The 21979-nt window shown below is 36.6% G+C and overlaps 1 protein-coding gene across 14 annotated transcripts in view; it reads left to right on the plus strand.

Moving 5' to 3' along the window:
* EYA4 (EYA transcriptional coactivator and phosphatase 4) overlaps window positions 1–21979 on the plus strand; it is a 154490-nt gene that overhangs the window by 70664 nt on the left and 61847 nt on the right. For all 14 annotated transcript variants that reach the window (XM_052681935.1, XM_052681856.1, XM_052681880.1 and 11 more), the window contains one exon: window positions 8041–8090. In XM_052681935.1, coding sequence (XP_052537895.1) covers window positions 8041–8090 — 50 coding nt within the window. The remainder of the gene's footprint in view (window positions 1–8040; window positions 8091–21979) is intronic.

Below are 21979 nucleotides of genomic sequence, written 5' to 3' on the forward strand. Positions count from 1 at the left end.
AACTTTGCAAATACAAAAGCAGTTTTATATTAGGTAAATCCTTCTGATTTAATTAATACAAAGGCTTATGTCAGCCCTAAGACTGTGTGTTGTTTGTCAAAGAAACAATCATTATGGTCATGAGTAATATAAATAAGTTACTTGCCTGGATTTATTAAACCCTTTGTTACTTCACTTCCTACATACGGTACACACCAGCAAAAGACACCAGTGTGTCAATACTTATCATCCTGACCTGATGCAATGAAATCTATGGGAAATATAGCACTTTGCATCCTCTTGGCCTGTCTGTAGGCTTGTTTCTGTCGAAGTTTCATCCACACTATTGTCTACAGGTGTCTATACAGCAGATCTGAAATATTGTGGCAGCAATAGTGTCATCTCAAATAGTGGAAGCATTTAACAGATTAATATATGTTTTGCTAACCATAGTTTCTTCTTCAAATGAGTAGTCAATGACTGGTTCAGTGAAGCTGAGGCTCTGAAGTGTGAAAATACAGCAGGAGCCACTTCTTTTCAATATTGTAGTCCGTGCAGCAGGTAGAAAAGGATTTCACAAAAAACTTGTGAGTCAAACAAGATAGGTGGGGACAGTGCATACTGCTTGACAGTACTGTTCAACATTTTCTCTACTGCATGTTCAAAAAGAGCAGGAATTAAAACATCAGGATTTTCTGTCCATTCTCCAGAGATCTTATCTGAATTTGATCACTCTTTTTGGAGGAGTGGAGGAAGATTGCAGAGGTACATGTAGAATAAACTGTGTACATAAAACATGATATTTAATCTCTTATGTAGTCTACATAATGCAAATGTCTCGCTAATCATTTAGATCCTCTAGAGATTTCAGTGGAGACTAGCAACTATTACTCATAAATCATCTGTATTTGATGTGGAAGACTGCACTAGGTCAGGTGAAATCTGTTTCTTCCTGTTAGATGTAAAGAAAGCTTGAGATGACTAGCCTAGATGTAGTTATCCAAACTGCAGGTAAATTATGTCAGATATATCCTCTGTGGAATTTTCCTTGTGGCTTGAATGTTCACTAGCTGGTTACCAGTGCAACGCTCTGAGGAGAGAGGAATACAGGAGGGTAACTGTCATACATTTCGTCATTAATGCATCAATCTTTGGAAAGGAATATGTATGGAAAATAGAAGGAAGCAATAATGCTACAGAAATGGTTTCCCATGTTCCCATTCCTGCCTTGCCCTGCTGCTCAGTGTCATACATGAATACTCCCACACAGTACCTAGTGTGCTCTTATTTCTTCCTTGCCTTAAGGCAGGGAAAGATATCTGTTGTCTTTAAATAAGAAATCTCATTTCATATATTACATAAAGTACAAAGAGCAACTTCAGTAGTCTCCTTCCATACTTATATCCTCTGAATGATTTCTATTTTACTGTCATTTTTCATAAACAGGCAAACAAAGTTCATCATGTTGCAAACTGGATGTATTTGAAATACAATTGATTTTAGTTGTCAGCATAATAATTTCATTACTAAGAAAATGGAGGAGTTTACTGAATAGTTAAAATCCTATAATAGTTAATTCATTCTAGTGAATTTAATTTATTTTTGAATTTAAATTGATGCTTATAAAAAAGTTTGAGATTAGAACTGTTACATTTTTAGATCTATTGAGACACAATAAATCTGCTTCACAATGTGATACCAAGTAAAATGTAACTATGTACAGATCTGCACTGTGAAAAGTTGTAAGAAAAGTCTATTTTCTATTGCTTGAAGTTCTGTCACTCAACACTAGCATCAGTGTTTCTGTTTTTAGCTAAGTCAGAAACAAAGATAAAACCTGAGAGTAAGTAACTAAAGTACTGCATTTATTTACATTTTCATATAACTTGCTTATATATATTTGGATAATAAAATTTTGTTGTTATTAGGCTTAGGTAACTGAAATCCTTATGAGACCTGTGGAAGTGAAACAGAACAGAGATTTACTGTGAAGAAATTAGTTGAGAATTTGGGACTATTTAGAATTTTTCTCAGATCTTTCTCTGGGGGACTTTAGCATTTATTTTTTTTCTTTGCAGAATCTTCACTGAGATTTACTTCACATATGTACACAGCCTTTGTATTATTTAATTTAGCCACCATAAAGTGCTTAATTCTCAATAACATTTGTAGATTTTATTAAAATGAATTTGAAAACATACATAATGCCTAGAGTTTGTTACTAAATCTTAGTATGTATATTTGTGCCATCCTTTGTCCTATTTATGCAGTTCAAGAGATTAATTTTTCTGTAGTTGTAGTAGTAATGAAGGGTGTAGTGTCATGGTAGTAAGAAAAATCCTTAATGTACTAGACCATATATGGACAGTCTCCGTACTAAGGTTTTTGTCATCAAGATGGTTGTAATGGTATATGTAAAGATTGTTGAAGTCAGCATCTAAAAAATATCTGAACTGTGAGCTACTGTTCTTTACAGTCATATAGATATCCTGAGTTAAATACTCTTTTATTTCCATCAAAATATTCCCCCACATTGTCCATCCTCCCCTGCTCTCCACAGACTTGTACCTCTCCCTGGCTTGTGAGCTTTCACATGGGGATAACCTACTGTAGGGAAGCATCCTGACAGTACACCAAGTGCACTTGGTTTGTCCATTCTCCAGGCTAGATGTGGCATGTAGACATGCTTTGAGATGTCTTTGTGTCTGCAAAGATTACTTTTCCCCCTTCACTCTTGCCTTCTGGATGTTACATCTTCAGTGGCTCCTGCATGCAGAGCTACTTCATTCTGACCCAAAACACTGCAGGCACTATTCACTACATGCTCACCAATTTGGGAGGACAGGGTGATCATGGCCATATTTGATGCAGTAGGTGAGGGAGCTCAGCAGATTCAGTGGCAGAATAATTTACTTCTGATATTGCAAGATTTTTTTCAACTGCGCTCACTGTAAATGCTAGAAAGAATTTCTCACCTGTGTTGCATTATGAGTTTAATGCTATGAGTGTGTGCATGTGAGATCACCTCACAGAGATGGACCAGTTTGTGTTTTAACATCTAGTGTAATAAGGACCAATAAAATCATGTTAAAAGGATGTTAATGTTGCAAAGGAAAACATCAGAAGTGAGGAAATACCAGGACTAATATGGTCTGTGGAAATCCAGTCTCTTATCCATTACGGTGCAGCTCTTATTACATGACATACATGACTTTCCAGTTTCCTCAGAGTGTGTAATTAGATTTTTCTTATGTTTCCTCAGTCTGTTTTTGTTGAATGTGAAACATCTAAACTCCACAGTGAATATAAAATCATTCTTTGTCATACAGATATTGCATAGATATACTAGATTTCCTAGGTCTTCGATGTTTAATAAATGCATCTCTTTTTCATGCTGCCCTCACAGCATGAAGTGTAAGACACTTAAAACGGTGTTTGTGTTTTAAATTTGAAAAATGAAGACAGAGATTAAGGCAGAAATTGTATAAAATGTTGACTAATATCTTCTTCAATATGAGAAAATCAGATCTTAATTTTTCTGCATAAACATAACATTTGTGCACCATTTTGTAAGTTCAAAGTACAATTCCCCAGCTTGGATCATTAAGTAGATCTGCAGAGCAGATGGCATGCCAGAAACAGCCTGTTATTCTGTGCAGACTGGTCACTAATAAAGCCTTTACTAGTGACTTTCATAAATTTGTGATGAATGCTCGAGCTTGTCATTCTGATTTTTACTCCCAGATCTTAGACAAGAGGAGAGCAAACTGTGCTGCCCTGTCCCATCCATGCAAGCTCCAGTACTCATCCAGTACCTGTAAAACCCCTACGCTAGCTTCTGCTCTCCTCTGATTTTACTCACTGGAGATCCCCCTCTTTTTTTGCTCCGTTTTCTGTCTCTCCTCCCTGTTTGGATTTTTCCTTTATTCTTTATCCTATTTGAGGTCACAGGATGTTTATTCTATTCTATGATGTTGCTTGGTTATTGCCATAAGAAGACATTGGACTCACCACTTAAAGAAGGACAGGCACTTTCCTGATGCCACAGGTGCTTACAGAAATCAGGAGAAGTGATTTTTAATTCTTACTTGGCTTCTCTGTCTTTGTCATGGAAAGGTATTCAGTGTGGTTTTGATCTTCAGAAATTCAGAAGCTGGAATACAACAGGGCTTCAGTAAGGGTGTGAAAACATGGCTTTTAGAAGCATATGAAGCTAAACAGATTTGGACACCATTTCACAGAGATGATGACTGCTGGGCATCACTACACCTTATATTTGTGCACTTTCACTTTTGGGGTTCAGCTGCTAAAGCCTCTGAGCAGCATAGTTATGTGACTTAAAATACGAACAAAACATCTTGTTTTCTTTAAAAAATTGGATTTAAGATGAAATATTTCAAACATTTTGAAGTAGGCAACTAGGGTAGGAGATTTCAACACCTTTTGGTAAAATTCAAAAACAGCTGAAATTGATACTTCACCACCATAGTGAATAGTTCTCAACATGCATATAACTGAAATGGTAAGAAAACCTGTATAAACAGAGAAAAGAAAAAAAAAGAAAAAAGGAAAACTGAGTAGGATTAAAGAAAAAAGTTCTTACATTTAACACATGAGAATGTAAATAAATGTGGTGTTAGTGAAGGTTAATTATTTTGAAAACAGTCACCAAAGCAGATTAAGAGGGAAAATAGTGCAGCTGAAGACAAAGATAATGATATTTAGCCTTTGATCATAAGTTTTCACTGTGATTTTCTGTTCACCTTCAAGGGTGGCATAATTTTATGAATAACAAAATGTGTTTTGCTACTTGAATAGCCCTAAAGAGAAGTTGGGTGTTCAGTCCACCCAGCCACTTGAAAGAAAATCACGTGCCTGTTCCTCCTTAAGGAAATAACATTTTTATTTATTAAATCTTTTCTCTGAAAGAGGGATCCTTAATGAAGTCTGCATTCAGTCTCAAAGGAAAAGACACGTATATAGGCATACTTATACTGCACACTTCCTCAGAAAATGATCACAAACTGCATCATCTGTACACCAAGTTGAAAACCTGAGATATTCTTATTTTATTAAGTGCTTTGTTTTCATTGCAGCATTATTTAATATGAAGTAGTTGTATTTTTTTTTCCCTGGAGTTTGTTTCACCTCGCAGGAGGTGAGTCTTTTTGATACAGCTGACCCATTGCTTTTCTGTTACTCACTTTTAAGATATAAGAATTTCTTTATTTTTAATTTTCTTGTTTTCATCACGCAAGTAGGCCATAATCTTTCTCAATTACTTTATTTAACATTGATCAAAACAAGATGCAGTACTAGTGCTACCAGGGGTAGGACAAGTCATCTGTGAGTCTGTCCTATGAAAAGTTTAATTGTCAGTGATTTATCAGCAAGGAGATAGCACAAGTATCTTGAAAGTAAGTATATGTTAACGAGACAAGGGAAAAGCTTTATTGTGTTTCCTATTGCGTATGTTAATTAGAGCATTTATATATTAATTTTATATGCAAAATTGAAAGATTGCTTTTCTAGCCAAGTCCCTCTGTAACTTCCTGTTGATACAATCTGATTTTGCAAGTATACAGGTGCCTCTCAAAGAAGGGCTGCTTCCATTTCAATTTCTTTGAATGATTTTGATTTTAGGTTTTGAACAATTGCTTGTAATTTTGACGGTCAGTATGTTAATTCTGATGGATATTATTCTTATTGGCACCTCAACACAAATTTGAGGCATTTATTTGGTTGTCAGTCCTGGGTTTATATCTCAGGTTTTATTCTATATTTCAAATCTAATGTTACTATAATAATAATGCAGTGAACAGAAAACTGTAGCATTGATGTTAGTGTCTGACTGTTCATGAAGGCTTACGTGGGCTTTCATTGTCCCTCATGGTGAGCCTCTGCACCAACATGCATCCATGATAAACTGCAATTGCAGAGTCCATAGAGTAGCATGTTATGAACTGTGAAGAAAAAATCCAGCAGGCTCAAAACTAGTGGTGATGAAAGTGACAGCTGGAAAGGGTGGAGAAAGTTTTGTAGCAAAATTCAAGCAAACAAAATATTTAGAAGATCCTTTGCATTTTCTTCTTTGTCATTGTTTTGGATGACAACTACTATGGTAATAAAGACAGTTTCAAATTCTTTTTATGTGGAAAATTTCATTATTGCTACTGAAAATTGATTTCTGTGAATGATCAAACTTGCAGCTATATTATTTGCTCAATATCTAGAACTCAAATGAAGAAAAAAAATGACCATCTGTAAAACCATGAATTAAAGTTCTTTAATTGTTTTTGTTTGTTTGTTTGTTTTTTAATGGCATTCAGTATTTAGAGAAAACACTTGTCACTAGGCTAATACTTTTAATACTTTTTCTGTCTGAGTTGATGACTATTTTGCCAGTGGCTTCAATACAAGCAACTCATAGTGATAACTTTTTTTTTTTTTTTTTTTTTAAATGCTTTTAAAGTAGCAGGAAGTTATAGGATGCCTTTTTGATGCAAATTAATCTCAAAAACTGTCAGTGAGCATGTGCTGGTTGTAATGGAAATATTCTTTGCATTGTGTCAGTAGTATGAAAATAGTTTGAATGATTATGAATATTTCTAGGTGGCTTTAAAATGTAATTTTGAAACCTCCCACACAGCTCTGGATTCTACATTAGCACACAAGTGAGCAAAATATTTGTTTCTCTGCTGAAAGTACAAAAAATTTAGATTACCAGAAGGCACAGTAAAATTTTTGCAGGAAATCCCAAAGATCCCAAAGAGATAGCTAGATTGCCAGAGAGCAGTTTTCTATTTTTATTGGAAAGTGTATTTTTTTCACCCTTAAATGGCCAATGGCAATGTATTGCAAAATTAGTATGGAAGTCAAACTGCTATTAATTATATATTATATTAATTACAGTAATAAGTTTTTATAATAATAAGTATAATTATATTAATCAAGCTATCTATACTATATTAATTATATACTGCAAAATTATGTACAAATGCTGTATGTGATATTCATTGATGCATTACAAAAATACATCAGTTGCTCCAAAAGTAATATTTCCTATTTATTTCCATGGAAACTACAACATGAACAAAGAGCACAATAACACTATTTTATAGAGCAAATTCTTAGCTACAGAACACTGTACTTCAACGCAGTCACCACCATTAGCTCTGCATTTCTGCCAGCAATGAACAAGAGCCTACATGCTGTGCTTGTAAAAATATGCATCAGACAAGATGCCCCACCGCCACCAATGCTGAATCACACCACCTACCACTTCACTGTGCTGACACCCACTGTTTGGTCTCTACAAACGTTCAGTAAGTGTAGATGAACATCCATGGGTGCCATTTTTCCATATGGAGGATTTCGATGACAAGGCTTTTCTTGCTGTGCACTTCCATGTCAGACACTGTTTTGTCAGATGTCTCTCTGCTGCCATCTGTCACACGGCAACAAAACGTAACGGAATATTGATGGAAAGCTTCAGCCTCTGCAGTCATACTAGCAACATTTGTTTCTAACATCTTAGGCTGGCATCATAAAAGAGTTGGCATTACTTTTGGAGCAGCCCTCGTACTTTTAACAACCAGCAGATTCAAAAAATGAAAATTAATGTATGAGTTATTTAGCTAGCACTGCACTTTGCCCCAGAATCTGGTGTTTATTATTGTGAGATTGAGCAGGAAACAGAAGCTGTATCAATTGGGGAAACATTTCTTTACTCTGCTGAGAACAGTATGGCTTTCTGGTTTCCAAGTGGGGAACCTGGTTCTTTGGTTTCTTTGTTCCCAGTTGGGCTACTCCCAAGCTATTTTAGCTGAACATTTTACATACTAATGGAACCTAGGGAAGTGCAGTTGGCAGCTGTTCATGGGATAATAATGAAACACACTGTTTAGTACAGCATACTGCTGCTGTAAAAAGCGGGAAGTATTTTATAGAGATCACGGTGAGCAGAGCTGCATCCACTTTAAGCAATGTAAGTGTCTGAATAGTGAGTAAGGAAGTTCTGTTTCAAGTGAGAGTAACTATGAAAATCCTTTGCTTTTGCAGGTAAAGAAAACGTGTACAGAATCAGATGTGTCAGAGCCTCCAAACGCCAGGTACAGTAACAAAAGGCAAATACCGACTACCTGCAGCATAGTGATGTGATGTGATAACGAGCTGAAATGCAGACAGAAAGCACTCAGTGAGAAGGACCTGCTTTGAAAAGGAAAATTGACTAGGTTAATTTTAACTGCTATTCAGTCTGGAAGGTTTTCATCCCTCAGTTAGAGATATGGGCTAGCATCATGGTTTACTGATTTAGATGGTGCCGTAATGCTGAATTAACATGCTCAATTTTAGTGAAAATCCTATGGAATACCATAGGGAAATCTATTTAATCAAATTTCACTTTTTTTCTTTTATCCCTTTCCTTGGGAAAACTTGAGTATTGACTTTTAAGTGTTTATTTTTTTGTGTGTGTAGACAGTTCTGATTTTATTTGGAAAAAATTTACTTTTGTTGAATCTTTTTTCACTTCTGAAAAACATGCCATTGGGTTTGTAAGTAGGGAAGAGACCATTCCCTACTTTAAAAAAAATTCTTTAAAAAAAAAACTTACCAAACACTGTTTTTGCTATATTCATGTACATGGAGAAAAGGGAAGACATTTGAATTCTGTATTTTGCATGTGTGAATATGTTTATGCATGTTTCTTAGCAGGTGAAATACTAATTGTTTTAGATGGGCATCTTCCTGTTGATTAGTAAACTGTAGAGCCACAGTGGATGATTTTTTTCAAACTTAGTGGTTTTCTGTGTTTTTTGTCTGTCTTCATTTTGCTTCTATTTCAAAGAACTTTTGAATTTTCACAAAAATTTAAAGGCTTTAATTTAAAGAGATAACCATAAAAGAACATTGAAGTCACACAATTGTGATTAAAACTTAGAAAAGCTAAGTAATTTGAGATTTGCCCTCAGATCCCGTCCTTTGCCATATCTTCATGTCCTCTTGGAGCTGGGGCCACCTGGGATAATGAAGGCAATCTATCTGTGGCTTGAGCTCTGTGGCTCACCATGAGAATCTTTTTCTGCCCTTTGTGAACACATTCTTGACTTTCATTTAGTTTGCTAAGAGCTGAAAGTATGTAACTGAATACAAAATTCAATGTCTAAACACATTTTCAAGGGAAGTCAGTAGCAGTTTTGCTTTGGGATTCAGTGGAGGCATATTTTATACTTTGTTTCTCATTTAATAATTTCTAAGTGAGAAATTTATCTGCTGTCCTACTGCTTTGGTTTAAATTTTATTATAAAAGTTGAGGTCTTTCTTCTTTCATAGAATCATTCTTTCATAGAATAATCATGGAGGTTGGAGAAGACCACTAAGATCATCTAATCCAACCATCAGCCCACCACCATCATGTCCACTAACCATTTCCCTCAGCGCCCCATCTGCATGTTTCTTAAAGGGTAGAGGTACTTTGATGGCACAGAGAATCTCCACTTGTGCACATGTGTAATTTCAAGTGTGTTGCTTGTCCAAAGCAGACTGTTATAACTCAGGTGTTTAAAAATTACAAAGTAGTCCATGGCTGTTGTTTCATCTGACCATGATATTGCAACACACCTGAGGACATAAGATATGATCTACTGTCATTATCTCTGCACAGTAAGAAATTTCTTATGAACTGTAATTAAATTATTTATACGAGGTATGAGGAACAAAAACCTTTTGTCTCCCAGGTACAAGAGGGGAACCCAAATTACAAATAGTCAATACTGAGGAGAAATCTGGTGGAGTTTTTTCTTTTTTTTCATTGAGGAAAAAAAAGCTTTTCATTTGAAGTTCCACAAACTCAGTTTCTGGATACAGCAGATAAAGTTGAAATTAATGTTCCTGCCCTATATATTTGTGGAATGCTGTATGTACAGCCTGCAACAGGCTATTTCTGTCCCATCTTTATCCAAAATGCAACCTGGGTCTTGCAGGGAATCTCTGCCAGCCTCTGGCAGCAGCAGCACTAGGAGTACCACACAGCACATGACACTTGAAAGCCTGGAGCAAGGTAATTCTTCTCTAAACAAGTCTTAAGTGAAAACATTGCACATAAAATGAAACATCAGCATAAAAATGAATGGTGGAGACACAGCCTTACAGAATAGCTCCTGGCTCAGGACCTAAGGCCAATATCATTCATTTATTTAGCTAGCTTTATAGTGTGTTGGTTTTGGATTTGAAACTATTACAATAAATGCAGATGGAAAGTGTTTTTACAGTAGGGAAGTAATTAAATTGGGTGTGGGAACTTTGTCAGGAGAATTCTTGGAGTGACATGTGTGTATCAGCAGATTCTTTGTCTTGCTTGGCCTCAATTCATCTTTTAGAAAGAAACATTCAAACTGCAGATGTGACTAGTAATTTTTTTTTTTTTCTGAAGGGAATTTATTAACCTATGCAACATATCAAAAAATGCTTTCCAGAAGTATCCACTTAGATGCACAGTAACCATCAACTGTCACCAGCAGTTATTTATACAATATGGTTGTTATCTCAACAGGTAAACTGCTTACACACACAGGGAACTGTGGTTAAGAATTGAGTCTTGTTGGGTTGGCAAGTTGTAGTTGCAAACAAAAACATACATGGATCTCTGTCACAAATTGCAACTCGTAAATGACATAGTCTTACAAATTCTGTTAAAGACTCCTGGGAGTTGTTTTGCAAAACCCCTATGAGCTGGTTGTGAAAACTTACTTTTATCTCAGATTGTTTAGATATTAAACGTATTATGATGCCAGTGTGACTGTTACAGTATTATGGCATTCTTTCCACATAATTTTGAAATAAAAGTCAAATCCATCCTGCACTTCTGGATAACTGGCCAAGCGTGCAAAATGTCTATAGTCTTCTGGAGCCAGAAAATTTGCAATGAATGAGACTTGCCTACTCTCATACTACAGATCTGATGAGACAAAAGTAGTGTGCATGGGTGACAACTCTATCATTCTGCTCATGTGTGAAACGCACTACCAAGATTAGGAAGAACATTCCTTGTGTTTGGAGCCTATAAACATATACTGCTATTAATTTTCTTATGTAGTGGGTATGCTTTAAAATGGGACTGATCCCAAGTATGCCGAACAGCTCATACATTTAACTTGGCATATTTGTATATTGTATTTGTAAATTGTATAAGAATCACTGAAATCCAGTGCAATGCATTAAATTTAACTTGTTTACAGTTATTATAGTTCCATTTTTTGCGCACATAATCAGAGAAGCACATTTAATTCTAATAATGGAGATTTTTGTCTATGCTTACAGCCTCATACCCCAGGACGCTGCTGTGGAAATGAGTTAAACACTAGAATAGATGTGATTCGAAATCTGATAAATCTGATTTATACTGGTTCCCAGCCTCCAGTTCACAGTCAGCTACAGTATGTTGGTTTTGGCTGCATTATCTAGGATGTCATCTTTCTTGTGACAACAGATTGCTTGATGAACAGGTCATTGCTACCAAAGTAATAGACCACAGTCTTCCTTTTCACGATGTCTGTCAGAGATCACCTGTCACCAGGCTACTGTAAGACCAAATTGGCATCACAAATCAAGATCTGGCAAATACATAGATTACTGAGTTATAAAATGAATTAGGGAGAGGGGAGGAAATCCCTGCAAAGGGAAAGTTTAGCAGTCGTCTTCTGCTTCTTGATAATGTTAATGTATTAGCAAGTAAATAGATGGTATTGAATAACAGCGACGTCTACAACAGTCTTCATATTGCATTCATAAGACAAAAGTTTGGTTCTGCTGTGTCTTGGTGTGAATGGGTGTGAATACAATGCTTATGATACTTGCTGTACAAGAGCCATGCTACGACTGGGTGCATTACCCAAATGGGTTTCTATGGGTATCACAAAATTTAACAAAAGTGAGAAGGAAAACAGTGTGTATCTACAGACAGTGCATAATCTAGACAACTAGATTAACAAAATTGTTTAACTCAACAATTTAGGCTTTCTAAAACACACTTGAATTTTCACTTATACTAATTTGCCCAATAGGACCTTCATAGCCTTAGTTCAAGATTGATGGCTGTTTAATTCAGGCAGGTATTGACATCAATAGCCAGCCAGCAGTTATCCATATTTACCAGATCTAATATTGTAAATCCGCAATTCAAATCTAAGAGAAACAACTTATCTGACAGGTTTAATGATGAAGCTGTCGTGCTTCTCCCAGGATTGTTTGAACATGCTCAGCCCTTTGCATATGAGTTTGTAGGAGAGTGATACAGGCAGTACTTTCCCATTCATGTGCCGTTCATCAGATGAAAAACAAATGTTTGTTATTAAATGGTGAAGAGAAGCTTTGCAATTGAGCTGCTAAGCAAGAAATGCCAGCAATAGCTATGGAAATTGTCATTCACGTTTCAGTAGTTGCAGCAGAAAAAAATAAATTGGTTGTGCAGTAAAAATGGGCAAGCTCAGTCTCCCAAGTTTTCAGATGGGTTGTTTAGCCAAATGCACTCCCTCATTTTATTCTCACTCATGTCTTAAAAGTCTTCATTTGAAGGTACAGATTTGTTATTTATGAGCCACATTCCCATAAACTTATTTATACTAGAGAGAGGATAATGCTACGAGGAAAGGCTGAGAGAGCTAGGGCTGTTCAGCCTGGAGAAGAGAAGGCTCTGGAGAGACTTGAGAGTGGCCTTTCAGTATCTAACGGGGGCTGTAAGAAAGAAGGGGGTGGGCTATAAGAAGGAAGGATCTGTTGTGATAGAACAAGAGAGAATAGTTTCAAACTAAAGGAGGAGAAATTTAGACTAGACACAAGATGGTTTTTATAAGGATGGTGAGACACTGCAACGGTTTGCCCAGAGAGGTTCTGGAAGCCGTGTCCCAGGAGACATTCAAGATCAGGCTTGACGGGGCTCTGAGCAACATGATGGAGCTGTAGGTGTCCCTGTTCATTGCAGAGGAGTTGGACTAGATGGCCTTTAAGGATCTCTTCCAACTCAAACGATTCTATGATTTAAACAGTCATGTTTCAGAGCCAGGAGTTGCACAGTGCTCCTGTACGTCACGATGAATAGTCTGTAGATAATGGTGATGTGAGATTCATTTTGAGGAAATGAGATATTGAGATGACTGTTTAATTTAGACTCCTAAGGTGACATTCATCTCATGGTGAATTAAGGTAGATGCTTTTGAAATACTATTTATCTGACCTTTTTCTTTTGATTGGCAGTGTATTCTTTTTCTGAGTATCCATGCTGACTCCACCAGCAATTACATGCTGTACTGCTGATTTACTGATTTAGCTCAAGAAGACCAGCTAGGAACATCAGATAAGCAAAGATGATAGCAAAGATGATGAGTGCATTTATTTTGATTTTTCAGATTCTGCTTTTCTTTTTTTTTTTTTTTCTTTCTTTTCTTTCTGTGGAGCTATTCAGTTCCAGAAAGGAATACATACAAAAAAATATTATAATTCAGGCAGAAAAAAAAGTGCTTTTTGACAAGCTGCTAGAATTTTGTGGGTTTGGGGCAAATTATAAAGATGAACAGATACTGTAATGCAAATATTCTATGGAAAGACAGAACAAAGTTGAAATTGAAAGACTGCCATAAGTAATGTTAGGAATTGGAAAAAGAAATTCAGTCAACAGGAGGGACAGCAGATGAATTGCATTCATGAGAGGGAATCCAGTATAGTTACAAACATCTTACCTAAGAGAAATGTTTGGCAGGATGAAGCCCAGACTTCTCAGTTAAGACAGTGTTTGGCAAAAACTGTTTCACAATTTTCTAGTTTTAAAATAACTGCCCCGTGTAATAAGATTTCTCACAAAGTCTGTATTCTGGAACACATAGGCTTAGCTTGCAGTTGAAATAATGTCTTACACAGATCTGTTACTTATTAAATGTTTGGTGCATGTGTTTAGTCTGTGTGCCACTTCAGCAGTTTGAGTCAATCAAAGTAATACAGTTATCGAGATGACTGTGCAGATATATGTAATTGAATGACAAACAACATCCCTGACAATCACACAACAGATGCAACTAGAAGTATCTTGTCCTGCGTGTGCTGTATTTTCAGGAGCGTAGTTTCAGGCAGCACAAGACTTTCCTATTTTTGGAGCAGTCTCTGTGGTGTCTCTCTGCCTGCCATACCCTGATCTTCTTATGCATTAGCTTTAGAAATTTGGTCTTCTGATTACTCAGAGGCTATTGAAGCTGGTCACTGTCTGCCCATTGGTTTTTGTTGGCTCTGGATCAAGCCCCCAAAGAGTTCTAAAAATATATATGATATGTTTACAGAAATTGCAATAATCTATTTAGAGTGCAAACACATGGTAACTGATGACATCACAGAGAAGTATTGGAATGGTTTATATTAACAGATCCCTGTGGCTCTAACAATAAAATTAATGTATTTTTTTATATATTTTTTGAGTCTGTTACAAATTCCTGTTTATTTTTTTTCTCTTAAAATCAGGCATAACATATTTTCTATTATACTACAAATAATGTTCTCTCTGTGATGCCAAGCCAGGTCACGGCAGTGTTAACACAAATCAATTGTTGCTCAGATTTTGAAATAAGTGAAAGCAAGAAGAGAAAAATATGTTTTGAACATTTATTGGAATCTTACTTAAAAAAAAACAAAAACAAAAACAAATAACAGGATGAGATTTTAACAGAGGCATCAGTAGAACCAAATTGGAGATTTTTATGTTTGTCTCAAGACTTTTTGTGAAATATCACATGCTACAAAGGTAAGAGTTTACTAATACAGATTAGTATACTAGAATGGAAGAATCAATCATAATAGGTTTGAGCTTTTATTAAAAATTAAAAAAAAAAAAAACACAAATGTGGAAATAAGATAAAGAATTCTAAGAAATAGCCATGTTATTTTAACAAGTCTAAGTTTATTGATTGGTATGTAGGACCTTGTCTTATTGAGAAGATGGGGTAGAAAACACAAAATGCTGAAGGTACTAATTTAAATTAGAAGTGTTTCTTCTATTTACTGTTCCCTTAGAAAGGTGCTGTCTTTCCTGCTCTCTAGGGTGTATTTTGTAAATTGGAAAAATCCTATTGAATACTGGCTTGAATCACCTATATTTGAATTGTTTAATAACTGCTTTCTTTTTTCCGCTTGTTTTTACTAAGCAAATACACAAATATGTGCATTAAAAGTAGTTTTGTGGATAATTTTGACGAGGACTAGAAACACCCCATGTAATTGTATAATTAATATTTCTGACATAATTTCAACTCCAAAGCACCTTGTGATTTCTGAGTCTGCTCAAAAGTACAAGTTATTTAGATAGCTCCAGTTGTGAAACCCCGTCACACATGCTGTCATATTGGTAGGTGCTTTCTGCCATCCCGCACAGTGGGACAGTGAGGTCCTTTCAACATAAATGCATATAGGTGCACTTTCTGGGGGCTGGGAAAGGCTTGCTGAAATGAAGATCTGAAGCTGTGTCAATGACTTTGTATTAATGACAATTAAATACCAAGAAAACCCCCAACAACTGAACACAAAAAGGGGATGAGTGAAGAACTGAAAACAGTGCAACAAAAATTTCGAAATTTTTATATGTTTCCTACTTATAAAAATTTTGAAATTTTTGTTGCATTATTTTCAATGTAAGAAACACACTAAAAATAACTTTCTCATAATGATAACTCTCAAGTAAGAATGGCAACATTTATAAACAAAAAGGTATAAGGGCAATTTAACATAAATTTTATGAGCAGAGCATTGAAATACTCACTAAAACATCTTAGTCATCCCTGCAGAATGTGTTAGCAACACAGGTACACCAGTGTGAGGTGCAGTTCTCTTACTGCTATCTCATGTCCATTTTATATGCAGGTGCTGTTTCACAACATAATTTAGGAAACCACAGCAGCTATTTACAACCTTCTGTAGATGGAGCTGCAGGTGCTTGAAGGAGTAGGACCAATAGTGATGTTGGTGGTGTGGCATACACCTGGTAGTTTGTTAGTTATCTGTTTTGACCTGATTGGATACCAGTGCAGATGGTGAGCTAGCATACTCCCTAGCTGCAAACAACACAACTCACTTCATGATGTGAATGGTGATGGCCCAAAGTACAACCTGAGCTGTAACCAGCTGCAAAGACTGGTAGCATTTAAGCTTGCTTTTATGTCTGTACTTTGTGTTGCATTGTAGCTCAGACAGTATGCACTAGCTTGCTGACAGGCTTTTGTGGATTGCCAGCCACAGTCTGACCAGTAGTTGCTGGCAGGCTGAAATTAATTTCTGTGCAAAGCAAGTCTGTTGTTGCTCTGTAGAGTGTGGTGCTTTGCACCCAGAGGTGACTTTGTGTGAGCAGCCTTTAAATGATGAGCATTTAATACCAAAGCAAGCATTTGTTATTCTTCCCTTTCCCTCTCTGTTGTCCTCCTGCCTCTATCTATTATGAGCAGTTTTTACTGAATTTGTTGATCTGCTAAGTCATGATACTTTTCCTACACAGTCTGCTTGAATTACAGAGAGTTGAAAAGAAGTGCATGCATTTCTGAGCTAAATAATGTATTAATCACAGCTAAATACTTTTCAGCCTAAAGCATGTCTTTGGATAGGGGAAATGCTTCACACTATTTTCAATGAAAAATAGGATAGATTACACCTTCAAGGGATTTTACTTAAGTCAGTAGTTTCACAGAACTCAATTGTAAAATGGAACTGATCTTTGAGTTGCAAAATTACAACATTATTTCTTCAAGTGCAGCACGTAATCACTATGAGAACGAGCTTCCTTCCTTCCATCCCTCCCTCTTTCCCTTTTTCCCTCCCTCCATCCCTTGTCTATTTTTTGCTCTTTCATATCATATTACAGCAATACACAGGAGAACTAATTCAGGCATTGTTCCACCTTCTTTGACCTCTTTTACTATCAGTGAGCCTGAATCATAAAAGTATTCAGTTCAACCTGCTTTACACTTCAAATCCAGTTGAAGAGATTCATACAGAAATGTAGGTATTAAAAAGTTGGCCAGCTAGATACAAATTCATACTCAGAGATTGGTACATGTTGCTATGTAAACAAATCACTTTTTCTCAATTGTTTTTAAGTGTAATTTTTTGGCTTAATATTTCACAACCTCTTCAGACACATTTTAAATACCATCAGTCACCTTGTGTATTCTGTAAGTACTTAACTAACTCTATGCAGTTAGCATGCTGTGCTAGCATTTAATGTACCCAAATCACCTCTCTGCCATCCTACTGATCTTAGTCAGTCCTTAGAAAGAAATGGTAGGGCACCGGCAGAATGAACAAAAGAAAATCTATATAAAAAGTCCACATGGAAATGTGTGAGTTTGCTTTTTGTTTTCTAGCATCTGCATGTTGCACAAATGGCTCATACATGTGTTCAATTTTATTTTATTTTTTCTTTTACTATTTCAGGCTTGGTCTTGTCTATTTATTGTAAGATAACTGAAGTACAGGACTTAGGCTATCTTTGCGCACAGTTTAAGCTGACCACCATTCATCACTGTCCCCCTTTGGGAACAGAAGTCAGAGCATCGGGATGACAAGGAGGGAAGAGTCTCCTCTATAAGCAGCATCTGGCTCTTTGGCAGATTTGTCAAGCACTTCTGCTAATGGGTTGGATTTGCCCAGGGGTCTTTTATGTGGTTACACTGCAGATGGTCTGTCCGTTCTGTCTTCCCCTGTTGAATGCTTTTATTTAAACACACACACACACACACACACATAAAAACCACCTTACATCTGATTCTTAGAATTTACACGCTCCATTGAAACTGATAAGGTTCTTTATGAGTCTCAAATGGTGCCTGTGTATGCTCCTTTCTGTTAGAAATCTCAAAGCTTTCCATATATCCAAATGTGTGTCTTGACTTTTGTTGGCAATTCTGGACTTAGTTCTCCAGTTTGACTGCCAAGTGATATAATTTACTGTGATCTGAGTCTGTATTTTTGTCAGATTTCTATGGGAATTGCTTTAGGTCATTTTTAGAGCAGAGGTAACTTTGCCTCCCCTTGAAGCATGAAATATACTTGTCTTTCACTAGCCTTCCACTTTTGAAAAAAAAAACAAAAAAACAACTAAGTTCAAATCTGGAATTGGTTATATGTGAAAATGAATATGATGGCCTCAATCTAATTCACAGGGGATTCTTCTCTGCCATTTAAGAGAGGCCCACGACTGCAGCAGCAAGTCTGTAGGAAGGTATGTTCCTACATGTTGGCAGTTCTATAGAAAAAAGCATACACACTCTCCAGGTAAATGAAGTAATTCAGTGGATTGACTTTTTAGCAGAATTGTTTTTTGTGTGGCTCCAGCACAGAAGATGGCAGAAAGAGAAAGCATCTTCTTTCCTAAATTTCATGTTAGTTATATTTCAATTTACAGCAGAATCTCTGGTCCCTGAATGTTTATGGTTTTTAGAGTTTTGGTTGTTGTTTTTTTTTTTTTTTTTTTTTTTTTTTTGCTTTGCAGTGTAGAAGTAATTGGCAGGTGGCTGGCCATGAGATGACTTTTCATTCCCATGTTATTTCAGGCTTTTATCTTATTTTCCTTCCAATTATATATGTTAAATTAAGCAGGGCTCTATGCTCAAGTAATGCAGTGCTTTTGACAACTGTCTCAAAATAGTTGTAGGGATGCATACTCATCTCCATTAGGGTTTCATTATACCACTACATTTCAGAACAGTAACATTTCAAAATTTACGAAAAGCAGAAGCATTGGATTATGAACAGCAATTGTGTTAATATTAACATCTTCTGCTTGCATGCTCTATAACATTAATCAGGCTCGCGACCACTGGACAATCTATGCTATGTGTGATAATGTTAGAGTCTTAGTTCCAGGAAGTCTGCAGAGTAGATGCACATGAGCTTAAAAAACAACACTATGATAAAGTTTGTTACATCCTACCTCTTTTTTCTTTCAGGACTTTGACAGAAGTGTGTAGATGCTAATTTTTAAAGGTAGAATTTGTATGTCACAAGTCCTGCTGATGTCAAGCTATTTTTTGTTTAGCAAACAGAGGTATAAAGGAGGGGCAAATCTTTTACTTTTTTTCTTCAGACATGTGGGTTTTTGGTTCTGCAAGGTGTGTGTGGGGAGGGAAAGGAGAATATGGAGTGTCTGGAGCCACTGCTTTGTCCTTGCCCGTGTCCCATGCTTGCATGGACCGGCGGGTATCCCCCACTACAGCTTGCTTATCAGTGTCCAGTCTGAGCTGAGCTGAGGGTTCCCATTTCATAGCTGTACCTGCCTCTTCTTACCCTTCTCTCCAAGGGATAATATGGGAGGAATTCTGCCCTAGAATCCCCAATTAAACACATTTATTGATTCTCAGAATAATCTCCTATTTCACCCCAAATTAAAAACTGCATGCTCTCTAGGACTCAAGTTCTAAGGTGACTTACAACAGTGAAGTGAAATTAATCAAACAGTGAAGTGAAATTAAATGCAATCATTAAATATTATTTGTAAAGATCAGCCAGCATGAGTGCATTTATCAGGACATCATCTTCTGGACAAAATGAAAAGGATTGTGTGCAATGCATCCAATGTACCTTGCAATCTGGAACAGTTATGCATATCTACACTTTATTACTTAATCACAATAATTAAACAGTGAGACAGATAAAACATCAGGCCATGAGAAAGTTGCATTTATTTATTTTATATTCTAAACCTGTTGTTGTGATCGCAATTAGAGAAGAGAAAAAATTGTTTTTGATACAAAACGTTTTGGAGCCAAACATACTGTGCTTCACTTGAGGTAAACTACAGAAATTTCACAGTGGGAGCCAAGATTTAGATCAGTTTTAATTTTTGAAGGGACATCTTAGAAGTCAGATGTGTTAGTATTTCTAATATTCAGAAGGTTTGCATTGAAATGTAAAGTTTGAATTGAACATTTTGACAATGTTTTTGACACCTCTTAGTCAACGATTATCCTTTCTGGAGATGGATGGAGATCTTCCAGGCTCTCTATACTGGTGGCTAAAGAAATTACATTGAAATTAGGTATGATCACTCCAGTACTGCACACCTGAAAGCATTTCTTTCCCTTGGGCATACCCTGACAAAGAACTAAGTGTTTCAATCACTAGTTTGAAGCATAACAGATATTTCAACAGGGAGTCAGAAACACAACCCACCCTCTGCTCTTTTGTTATGAAAATGTGAGTTAATGTTTATATCATGCTGTTCAGGCTTCACTGAAGCCAATTGCAAAATTTGCAGCAATTTCAACAGGACCAGCCTCTCATGTCTAATTTCCCAGTTTTAGATTAATTTAAGTATTTTTGTACGTGAGTAAATCTGGCATTATTTTTGTGTTGCAATTAATGTTTTAGATACAGACCAAGCACTAATATCTGGACCCAGGCAGTCCTCTCACTGTTTCAGTTAAAGCCATACTGTCACTCAGTGAGGGATGTTTTCCCAGAGATGCTTAGAAATCGTGTGCAGCAAGCTTTGTGACTTTGAAGGCTGTTTCTTTTAAAGGACAGACTGGCAACTGGCTAGTAGCTGGCAGATCTGATTGTCAGTTATATACATTCACATTCCTCTGTAAATAAAGAAATAGTCTTTGTTGCTGAAATTATACTTAGAAATACTGAAGACTCAGTGAGATCCTTCCATCATCAGTGTTGTTGCTTGTTCCTCAGGATCCAGTCACTGGCTGGATGGAGATGTAGGAAAGGCCAAAGTCACCCCAACCAGTTGTGCTACCGAAGTTGTGATGAGGGAAGCGTGGCCGCAGTCTTGCTGGTTATCTGTTAGCCATCTCCTCAGAAGTGTTTGTTATTTGTTTATGGCACAGATCATCATGTTGTTAGAACCTAAGGTTTCATAAGCACTGATCACATCTGGAAGCGATCAGAAGTGGGAAAGGGAGCTGCTGGGTGAACTACTCTTTGAAAAAGTGGCCCTGTGATCCAAAGACCGGTATATAGATCTTAAGTATCTGTAAGCTGGTAGTCTGTATTTCATGTAAGCTGGATACTTGACAGCTCCCTATGGAACTGCAGTGTCATTATCGCTTTTGATTTATTTAAATATTCACATAACAACTTCAAAATCTACTTTTGTCACCTTTTTTTAAGCAGTAGGTTAAACATGAGTTTAACCTCCTGCATACCTTTTTGTATTTTCTGTTCACATTGAGACTAGAATTGCATAACCCAGCATGTGGGCTGTATGGCCAAGCCAGTGGCAGGATGTTAAACATGTCCTGCATGAGCCGGGGCTGTGGCATAGGAACATTGGTAAAATGAAATTGTTAAAGTTGTGTAAGGTGTAGGCTTGGTATATGCCAGCTGGTCAAGACTGGCCAGGCTGTTTGGAGATCAAGAAAGTGTGGCTCCCTGCCCTTCTCAAAGCTTTTCCACTTCATGTGCTTAAGCTGGAGAACAGCCTCTGGTCCACACTGCCTATTAATTGGCATATTTTCTGCCTGTCACCTAGAGTGTTTTTTTTCCAACTAGTTGCCTTTTTCTATGAGAAAACAGGAAATCTTTGTTCAGATGCCACGTTGCTTCTTGCCAGATACATTCTGCAGTGCCTGAAATATAGACCCCGAACTAAAAATGCATGATACCAAACCTGTGGCAGTTGCGTTCATATAGTCCAGAAAAGAAATCTTGAAAGCTGGGATCCAGCTGGACAGAAAGTTATCGCTCTTTGTACCTTTTTTTTTCTTTTTTTTTTTTTTCCATGGGCATTCATTTATTGCATCAGAAAATAAAACTTTCCTATATGAAACTGTCATCTGCCTTCATCAAATCAAACCAATCCCTGCCTCTGCAGGCTGGTGGGGTAGAATGGAGTGAGACGACACAGAGAAAAGGTTTTTTGTTATCTGCCAAAACAGTGACAGTCTGCCTGTTTGTGTTAGTGTGAACTTGTGTTTTCTAAATGAAGAAAATTCTGGCATTTATTCTGAAGTAAGTAAATTAGTGA

This window comes from Tympanuchus pallidicinctus, unplaced genomic scaffold (assembly GCF_026119805.1).
Source record: "Tympanuchus pallidicinctus isolate F22 unplaced genomic scaffold, pur_lepc_1.0 scaffold1, whole genome shotgun sequence".
Lineage (NCBI taxonomy): Eukaryota > Metazoa > Chordata > Aves > Galliformes > Phasianidae > Tympanuchus > Tympanuchus pallidicinctus.